The sequence below is a fragment of the Carlito syrichta genome, unplaced genomic scaffold, assembly GCF_000164805.1.
Source record: "Carlito syrichta isolate Samal-C Ts95f unplaced genomic scaffold, Tarsius_syrichta-2.0.1 Scaffold307536, whole genome shotgun sequence".
NCBI classification, from domain to species: Eukaryota; Metazoa; Chordata; class Mammalia; order Primates; family Tarsiidae; genus Carlito; species Carlito syrichta.
Window position 1 is genome coordinate 162055 of NW_007251632.1, and position 10065 is coordinate 172119.

The following is a 10065-nucleotide window of genomic DNA, read 5'->3' on the forward strand; positions in this document are numbered from 1 at the left end:
CGCTGCCCAGGCGGGTCTCGAACCCACGGGCTCAGGCAATCCACTCACCTTAGCCTCCCAAAGGCACAGGATTACAGGCTGAGCCATCGAGCTCGGCTTTTTTTTAACATTTTTTATTTTAAAATTGTGGGGTACAGTTAAGGGTTAGGTATACAAATAAGCATTGTGCAGGTACCCTTGATGGGTGTGCCCCCCCCCAGACAGATATTGACTATCGATAATCCCACCTCCCTTCCCCTCCCTGGCCCCCATAGTTAATTCTTATGTAAGAAACCTTTTCGTGGTTCTGCTTTTTGTCCTCTTTACATGAAGTATTAGAAAGGTTGGATTTAGCTGGGCTCGGTGGCTCAGCTTGTAATCCTGTGCCTTTGGGAGGCTGAGGTGAGTGAATTGCATGAGCCCACGGGTTCGAGACCCTCCTGGGCAACTTGGCGAGACCTTATCTCTACAATAAATAAAAAATCAGCCGGGCATGGTAGCGCGCGCCTGTAGTTCCAGCTACTTGGAAGGCTGAGGTGGAAGGATCGCCGGAGCCCAGCAGGTCGAGGCTGCGGTGGCCGGGAGTGGCCACTGCACTTCAGTCTGAGCGACAGAGTGAGACTCCAACTCAAAAGAATAAATAAATAAATAAATAAAAGCTGAATTTAGTTTCACTGTTTTTTGTTAATCACTGTTTCATGGCCTATTTTCTAGTAGCATGTCTGCTTGAGGAATAGTGCTGTGCTGCCTTGCTGTTTTTTTTCCTCTCTCACAAATGCTAAAATTTAAAAAATTGCAAGAACCTTGCACATTAAAGGTCCTGACTTTCTTTCTTTTTAAAAACAGCTTTAGTGATACCTAGTTTACATACCATAAATTCTACTCATTTTGAGTACATGAATGAGTGATTTAAGTAAATTAACAGAACTGTGCAATTATTGTCACAAGATACTCTGAGAACACTTCCATCACCCCTGTATGATCTCTCTTGCTCATTTATAGTCATTCCCCATTTCCAGACATTCTGTTTGTTTCTAGGTGGCTGAAGGTCCCAAGTATTAATAGATTCAATGCTTTAAAAATAGAAATTACTAATGAGTCTCACACATAAAGTATTCCTGGAATTAGACTGTTATATAAAGAATCATGACAATGTTTAGGAAAGCTAGGTTATAGACTTTAAACTTTGTCTTACTCATTATTAATTTAGGTCAGAAACTATGTTTATTTTGGGGTCATCTGCTTATTTGAATATTTTGAAATCTATGAGTTTTATGTAGTACATTTATGTACAGGCATCAAATTCATGGCTATTGAATGCCAGGCACTGGACTTTGCTGTTGTCATTCCTGTACTTCTGTGACCATAATATAGATAATATAGTCACTGGCAGTGTTGTGAGAGGACTGTGAACAGTATATTGTGGTTACAGGTAGATTGTCTTCAAGAAAAAGCTGCACAAAGGTTGTGTGGCAGTTTGATATGGAAGACAAAGGTTGGGAGATATGCTGAGTAACAATCAGGAATTTCTTACACAATCTGGTACCTTGTAAGTTGTCATAAAATGTAAGTGCCATCAAATTTTGTGAATCACAGGGAATCATCCCTTGTATGTTTTTCACCTTTCTGAAGAATTCATACCATTGTGTTCTCTTTTGATCAAGTGACATAATTCTACAGTGCCATCAAAACTCTACTTGTTTTGATGTTTGTGTAGCTTATAACTATTATTTAGATGATTTTATTTTCACCTGCTGAAGTAGGTAATACAAAATTTACTTGAACAGTTTACCTTGTTGTTTCCAAATTTTCTCTACTGGAAACACTGGGGAAGAGTCTTACTGGAAATTTTTACATTGTTAAAATTATGATTGTATCAGTTTAAAAAAAATTACTATGATTCTTTTATGTCTGAATCCGAATTCTTACTCAGAACTAATAATTTTTGTGTCATCGTTTAATTAGAATAGTCAGCACTTTGAGACCTTTACAATTCTGGCTAGATTTGGCCATCACATTTATTTATTTATTTATTTTGAGTCAGAGTCTCACTCTGTCACCCAGACTGGAGTGCAGTGGCTACTCCTGGCCACTGCAGCCTCGATCTGCTGGGCTCCAGCAATCCTTACGCCTCAGTCTTTCAAGTAGCTGGAACTACAGGCGCGTGCTACCACATCCGGCTAATTTTTTAATTTATTGTAGAGATGAGATCTCACCAAGTTGCCCAGGCAGGTCTCGAACCCGTGAGCTCAGGCAATCCACTAACCTCAGCCTTCCAAAACACTGGGATTACAGGCTGAGCCACCTAGCCCGGCTTGGCTATCACATTTAATAGCACTTTCTAAGGTAATGTGGAAAATGACACCTTTTTTTTTTTTTTTTTTTTTTTTTGAGTTGGAGTCTCACTCGGTCGCCTGCTGGGCTCTGGCGATCCTTCTGCCTCAGCCTTCCAAGTAGCTGGAATTACAGGCATGTGCTACCACGCCCGGCTGATTTTTTGATTTATTGTAGAGATGAGGTCTCGCTGCCCAGGTGGGTCTCGAACCCGCGGGCTCAGGCAATCCACTCACCTCAGCCTCCCAAAGGCGCGGGGTTATAGGCTGAGCCACTGAACCCAGCTTGGAAAATGACAACTTATTGTTATAATGCATGTTTGATTACAGTGATGCATAGGATGATGAATTTTGATCAATGATGGATTGCATATGTGATTCCATAAGATTATATTTTAATATTTTACTGTAAATTTTTTATGTTTAGATACACATGTAATTGTGTTATCTACAATATTCAATGCAGTAACATGTTGTACAGTATTGTAACCTAGGAGAAATATTTATGCCTTGCAGCCTAAGAATGGTTGTAGGTTATACTCTAGATTTATGTTAGTACACTGATGTTTGCACCACGAGGAAATCACCTAATGCATTTCTCCTAATGTATCCCCATCAAAGCAATGCATGACTTTACTAAGTAAGTTTTCCATGTGAGTCTGTATATGTGTTCAGTAGTTGTGTGTCCCCTTTTGACACAGGAAGTCTTAAGTGGGCTCATGACACGTTTAGTCCTTGGTGAGGAAGGATTAACTAGAATCATGGAGGGGCTTTAGGGAGAAGAAGGAACACTGCCATTAAAAACATTAAGGTGTTTCAGTCAGGGAATAAAAAGTTTGAATGAAGGAGCAACTTAAATGTCACAGAGATGGCTTAGTATTAATTTTAGAATAGAGAGTGAAGCACCATGTTAAATAAGGATGGAAATTAAAATATTACTTTTTTAGAAAATGAAGCTTATTTTGTGAAACATTTAAGAACTGATAGGTAAAATAAAATTCAGTGAGTCTCATCAGTCCTAGATGTGACAAATGTGGGAGTTAGAATAGGGAAGTTTGGTAGTCACATGGTGGGTATTGGAGTATGAGAGGAAGGATGTTTGAACATGTTTATTGTACTGATTTTTTTTTTACAGAATTATAGATTGCAGTGCAGCTATAACATGCTTTCCTCTGCAGGCTCTATCTACTGTTTGAAGCTTCTGTCCAGCTTGCATTATTTCTAGGAGAACCTGCATCATACCTTTATCTGTAGCCTTCCCCTAGGTCTTAACAAACACGAAATTTTAACAGTGGACGTTGGATTTGGTGGAACAGCAATCATGGTAAGCAGAACTTTAATTAAGGCAGTGGGTTGAGGGGCTGCTGCAAGGGCCCAGAAGAATAATTTGCCAGCATGTGGCAATGATTTTATGTTCTCAATGTGAGAAATAAGGATACATCGTTGGAGATGGATTTTCATTGGATTGAGTAACAACTGAATGGTTTCTCAGTAAAAAATTTAGGAAACAATCTTGTAAACTGTTTTATGATGTGATAAGATATAGGGGTTTATTATTGCAGATGGGAGACTCTTGGGTCAGATTATAGTAGACATAAATATCAATTTAGAGGTTTGGACTTGCTTAGTACAGAAGAAAGCAGTCTGGGGAGAGAGACCACCCTAAACAGAGACCTCTGTGATCTTAAAATTTTGTTTAGTTAAGGGAGTAAGCAGTTTAGAGCATGTGTTCTCAAAGAGAAGGATGCTCATCCCTAAGGGGATGGAAATTGGTTCTTGAGATAATGGGAAAAAACAACAACAACAACTTAATGCGGCCTTTCTCCAAAGGGCCACATGACATTAATAGAGATGCAGTATGTCTACAAATTAACATTTCAGAAGAATGAGCAATTAGAATAAAATTCTAAAATGGTGCTTAGGGAAACAAATGAAAGAAAAAGAGAAACAATGATCCAGAGTTGTGAATAATTGGGTGTGGGTATGATGGAACTGACAGGCCTTTGAAGAACTATGAAGTGTAGTGTTTTGTGCTTACGTTGGGTTGGTGGGAGTTCCAGAGTTTTTAATGGAGGTAGGTATTTGTCCAGGAGAATAGAAATAGTTGTAAAGGGTCAAGAAGATTTGGAAGTGGATTAGGAAGTGGGGTTTTGGATTAACATTGGGAAAGAAAAAGGATTAAAGTGACAACTTTAAAAGGGAACTGGCTTAGGGATCTCCCTGTAAGAAGAAATATAATTATTTATGGTGATAGGTAAACTACCCAGGGTTTTGAGAAGTAGAGGGTTTATTTAGAGGAGTATAGTGTTCTTAATCAAAATTTGTTCAGTATATTGAGTTAAGTGTGAGGGAATGTATTAGCTGAAAAAGGTAGGAGAGGAGATTAGTTAAGAAAACCAGGTCTGGATTGGTATAGGAGTAGGAGAAGAAATTGGAGAAGATTAGAAAACCAGGGTATAGGTGAGCTGAACATTGACTCTCATCTTAACTGTTTCCAGACTGTGGGCAAGAGTAGCAAGATGTTGCAGCACATTGACTATAGAATGAGATGTATTCTGCAAGATGGTCGAATCTTCATTGGCACCTTTAAGGCTTTTGACAAGCATATGAATTTGATCCTCTGTGACTGTGATGAGTTCAGGAAGATCAAGTAAGGGTGGTTTGGGTAATGGGGGTGGAAGCAGAAGCAATGAGAAGGAAAGGTCAGAGGATTATAGGGGATTATAGAGGATAATTGAAGTAGGTAGGGAAAGTATGGCAAGGTCAATTTATTGTATAATCTCATGGCCTGATACTTAAATTAGGCCAGATTCTTTCCATTCAAAGTATTTTACATTAGCAAAAACAATCATGGATTTACTGGTAATAAAAACTTGCAATATGATCAAAATATCAAGTTATATTTGTTTGAAAAATTAAGAAACAATTGACTGGTTTGCTTCTGCAACAGTCTTTTGTACTGAAATTTTTATTGAAATACAAAGTAACAATTATCCTTCCTGATTGCAAAGCTAGGGTATGGTTATCATGTGGTATCCCCTCTTTGTCTATTGCTGTTCCCATTCTTTATTTCAGTTCTGTGTCATATGTCATTAAGATTTTATTATTTGGCCGGGCACAGTGGCTCACACCTAATCCCAGCACTTTCGTAGGCCTAGGTGAGAGGATTGCCTGAGCCCACGGGTTCAAGACCAACCTGGGCAACTGGGCGAGACCTCATCTCCACAATAAATTAAAAAAAATAACCAGATGTGGTGGTGCATGCCTGTAGTTCCAGCTACTTGGAAAGCTGAGACAAAAGGATCGCCTGAGCCCAGCAGGTTGATACTGGGGTGGAAGTGAGCATGCCACTGCCCTCCAGCCTGGGTGACAGAGTGAGACTCCAACTCCAAAAAAATAATATTATTATTTAAACAATTTTCAAAAAATTTCAGCATAACATGAAAACTGAGATTTCAATTTTGCTTGTCCTAAAAGGTTTAAACATGCCATTTTTCAAAAAAGCAGTTTTGCTCTAGTGTGATATCAAGGGAACTTGCTAGAAAATAATGAAGTTTGGTAGAAAAAGCTTTGCCATTTACTCCTGTATATATACTGAATGTACAGGGTTTTTCTTTCTTTCGTTTTTTTGTTGACAACTCAGTAACTTTAAATGATATCAGTTATTATCTTAATTGATACTTGATAGTATTCTAAAATATTTTGATGAGTGAGTGATCTAGAGATTTATCTCACTAAAATTTACTTCTGATTTGTAGGCCAAAGAATGCGAAGCAGCCAGAGCGTGAAGAAAAGCGGGTTTTGGGTTTGGTGTTGCTGCGTGGAGAAAACTTGGTATCCATGACTGTAGAAGGGCCACCTCCAAAAGACGTAAGGAAGATATTTGAGCAGGGCAGAACTTTAATGTGCAAGGATATCATATTATTTGAGGTGTCTGAAATTAGGGCACAACACAAAGCATAGATAGTAAACATTTATCAAGTAAAATGCACCTAGCATTTAATGTCAGTTCTTGGTTGCCTATACCTTTAGAATTTTGGGATGAATTATTCTATGTGCCGGGCATTAGGTAAAGGTAGGCGTTAATAATTTAATTTTGCTTGGCATGTTTATAAAAGTATATGTCTCCACAGTTTGACAGATGCACACATTTTATACCCAGTGTGCCTCTCTGGTACGCTTATTTATTCGTTTAATACAGAGATAATATGAGATAGATGGCATAGAAAAATGGTGAAGAGTGTTCTTTGGTGAATAACGCCTCTGAGAACATAGGTGAGTTATTTGGTTTTAAGCTATGAATTTTCTTTTTTCAGACTGGCATTGCTCGGGTACCTCTTGCTGGAGCAGCAGGAGGCCCTGGGGTTGGTAGGGCAGCTGGGAGAGGAGTACCAGCTGGTGTACCAATTCCCCAGGCACCTGCTGGATTAGCAGGCCCTGTCCGAGGAGTTGGGGGACCATCACAGCAGGTGAGGAACCAGAAGAGATATTTAAATATCTAAATGTACATGTCATACTATGTAAATGGCATATAGTCTAGAAGGAACTGATGGACAAATATAAGGAAGAAGGGAATAAAATAGCTCCCTAAAAAGTCTTGCATGATTGTGGTTATCTGATAAAAGTAACTTACCACTATTTCTTGGTGGGTAAAGACAATTTGTATGGATATTCCAGAGTTGGGAAAAGGCAAAAGGACTTAGTTATTAGTGTGCCAAGATAGTTTATAAATATGGAAATAATGAGAGTTGTAAAATTGCATTTGTTATTTTTTTAATACGTCGTATTTCTTATTTATTTCCTGTGTTTAAATAATGTGAAGATAAGCCTCACTTTTACTGTTCTGGCCATGCCTTCTCAGGTAATGACTCCACAGGGAAGAGGTACTGTAGCAGCTGCTGCTGTTGCTGCTACTGCCAGCATTGCTGGAGCACCAACACAGTACCCACCAGGACGGGGGACTCCACCCCCACCTGTAGGCAGAGCAACCCCACCTCCAGGTAAGGGGTTGGTGAACAAGAAGAATAATTTTTTAGTCTGGTGAGAGATTATATCATCTTGAGAAAGTAATGATTAAACATAACTCTGGATAAGAAGATAACCTATATATAGCTTAATTGTCTAAATAGCAATTTGGGGGATTTGCTTCCCTCTTCCAGATACTGGTTTTTAATGAAAGACTATGGACTCTTTTGACTTGGGGATGATGTACAGGAGTAAGGTCAAACAAATTATTGGACCCTCTCATTGTTGTCTGGGTCCATTTCTTTAATGATTATTTGGGCTAAATTTTGACAACTTTCCTTAGATGATTTATAACGACTTTATTTCTGTGATTTTTGTAGGTATTATGGCTCCTCCACCTGGTATGAGACCACCCATGGGCCCACCAATTGGGCTACCTCCTGCTCGAGGGACACCAATAGGCATGCCTCCTCCAGGAATGAGGCCACCTCCACCAGGAATTAGAGGTGAGTGGGAGCATAGGAGCTCAGTGGTTAATCCAGACCCCTAAACATTTATATTCTATTTTCCTAACTGTTTCTGTTTCCTTTCCAGGTCCACCTCCCCCAGGAATGCGTCCACCAAGACCCTAGGATACTGTTGATCCATCTCAGTCACTTTTTTCCCTGCAATGTGTCTTGTGAAATTGTGTAGTGTTTGTGAGCTTTTTGTCCCTGTTTTCTGCATTAATAATAGCTAAAAATAAATGCATAGAGCAATTAAACTGTGAGGTACTGTTGTACATTTTTTTTGCCTATTGATTTTGTTGAAGTCAGTGTGAAAATTGGGATTTTTGGGGTCTTGAAGTTACTATGGGTGAGGTGAATCCTATTAAGCACTTCATTCAGATTATTTTATCTTTAACTCTTAGGCTAAAATGGTTGTGATGGTTGGTTATGCTTCATAACTTTCACTTTGTGCATTGAATAATGTTGGTTAATAACCTTTACAAATATGAAAGCTTGTGAGCAGGGGTTTAAGTAATTGTAATGCCTCACACATGGCCTCCTGATTTTTACTTTACTATGCCACATTAGTGGAAGGGAAGTAGGAATAGATGAAAAGCCTTGTAAGGCCACCTATATATACTAAAGGAAATTGTGATACTCATTCAACCATAGCATTTGGAATTGGAGAGTTAATCCATTCTTGGGAAGTTTACCTCAGTTGATCAACTTTTACAGTGCTGTGTGATCAGAGTAAAGGATCTGATACTGGAATAATCATTCTCTACTGATGAGTAAGTATTCATTTATAAGTTAATAAAATGAGTGCCAGGGTCTGGATCCCGGGAGGTCAGAGGTTGTATGTTTGAGATAATAAATTGTATTACTTAATACAGATAAAACATAATTGGCACACTAAAGTACAAATTATTATTATTATGCCCAACTGTACCACTTAGTGATGTGCTGGAAGTGGTGAGGAATAAAAAGATCACTTTGAGCTACATCGCTAAGGAATGCCTAAGTATCTAGGTTCAGTCCGAGTTGGTTATGGAACAAAGTCATTTTTAGAAGGGAAGATAAATGAGATTTTTAGGTTTTGCTGCTAAAATTTCAACTATGAAGTGAGTGAATTTTCCATATTTATTGTAGGAGTTAGTCAAGTACTACTGTTAGAGATTGGTGTTAATGATACTGGTAGATTGATTGGTATTATTTTCCATTTTAAATTTACGAGCAGTAGTTGTATTTGTCATCTTGTTCCATCTTTTAAATCACGTCCTTGATAGTGGTAGCTGCCTAAAAAAAAAAAGCAACTGTCAAAGTGACTACAGTTGCTGTCACCAACTTTATATGGCTTCTGCTAGAGTAGTTTATAGGATTGATGGCACTCACCTGGGAGTGAGGAGTATAAAGGAGCCAAACACTAATTGGCTTAGGAGATTTATGTAATAGAGCTGTGACATCATTTTTTTCTGAGTTTATAAGTGGTAAAAAAAACTTCTTGATTTACCAAAGTTCCTACTAAGGTACTTTATCTGGGTCTCTGGAGGCAAAGTAATTCAGTTCAGATAAATTAACTAACAAGACAGTCTGTTTTAATCTAAAAGATGACCTGTGTTTTCTGCCCTGTCTAATCTGTGAATTTCTAATTGTGACAGTTTGTGTTTTTTTTGGCTGTTCGAGGGGAAATATTTCTCCTTCCGTAGATCTGCTGGTGTGGATGGCCCTTAGATATTGGCATGAGTGATTATGCAGCATATTTGAAAACAAACTGTTTTTAATACAGCTAAAGATGGCCTGTTTTGCAAATTAAAGGTAAGTTATAAGAACTCTAGGTTCTGCAAGATGCTTGCTTCAAATTGCTATTTTGTTTATTGATGATCCTGTTTTATTTTGCCTAGAGGTACCTGGACTTTTTGAGAGCCCTGAGTATTTGTAGAATATATAATATTGTAGAAGAAAACTTGGGAAATAGATTTAAATAGAACTGAGAGGGGCATAAGGTTGGTGTTTGATTTTTTTGTTATAGAGTGCTAGATCCAAGCTTCAACATTCCACTAGGGATTAATATCAACGTGCTTACTAGTCTTCAAACATTCTTGGTAGTAAATGCTTGGTGTTGAATGGAAATCACCCATATTATGTTATTCGAATGAATACATGTCTCATCTAAAACATTATTGGGCAACAACTTTCTAATTTCCTGATATACATATTTTATAAATCTAACTCCATTAATGCATATTACATTTGATACATGCTTTTATTGTGGTTTATAGAACAGTTCCAAATAGAATTTT

General features: G+C 38.2%; 2 protein-coding genes across 6 annotated transcripts in view; both read left to right on the forward strand.

Annotated features, from left to right (window-relative positions):
• SNURF (SNRPN upstream reading frame) overlaps positions 1–4853 on the forward strand; it is a 31551-nt gene extending 26698 nt beyond the window's left edge. Inside the window, exons 4-5 of one of the 3 annotated variants that reach the window (XR_504727.1) lie at positions 3491–3636; positions 4811–4853. The gene's annotated coding sequence lies outside the window, so the exon portion shown is untranslated. Of the gene's footprint in view, positions 1–3467; positions 3637–4810 lie in introns of those variants that run through there. The other 2 variants (XR_002482336.1, XM_021715769.1) reach the window with 2 other exon arrangements.
• Positions 1–8046, forward strand: part of SNRPN (small nuclear ribonucleoprotein polypeptide N) — a 22228-nt gene extending 14182 nt beyond the window's left edge. The window contains exons 4-10 of one of the 3 annotated variants that reach the window (XM_021715767.1): positions 3578–3636; positions 4811–4962; positions 6071–6182; positions 6629–6781; positions 7174–7312; positions 7658–7783; positions 7872–8046. In XM_021715767.1, coding sequence (XP_021571442.1) covers positions 3634–3636; positions 4811–4962; positions 6071–6182; positions 6629–6781; positions 7174–7312; positions 7658–7783; positions 7872–7909 — 723 coding nt within the window. In that variant the 5' untranslated portion in view covers positions 3578–3633 and the 3' untranslated portion in view covers positions 7910–8046. Of the gene's footprint in view, positions 1–3490; positions 3637–4810; positions 4963–6070; positions 6183–6628; positions 6782–7173; positions 7313–7657; positions 7784–7871 lie in introns of all 3 variants that reach the window. The other 2 variants (XM_021715766.1, XM_008064512.2) reach the window with 2 other exon arrangements.
• Positions 8047–10065: the final 2019 nt, after the last annotated feature.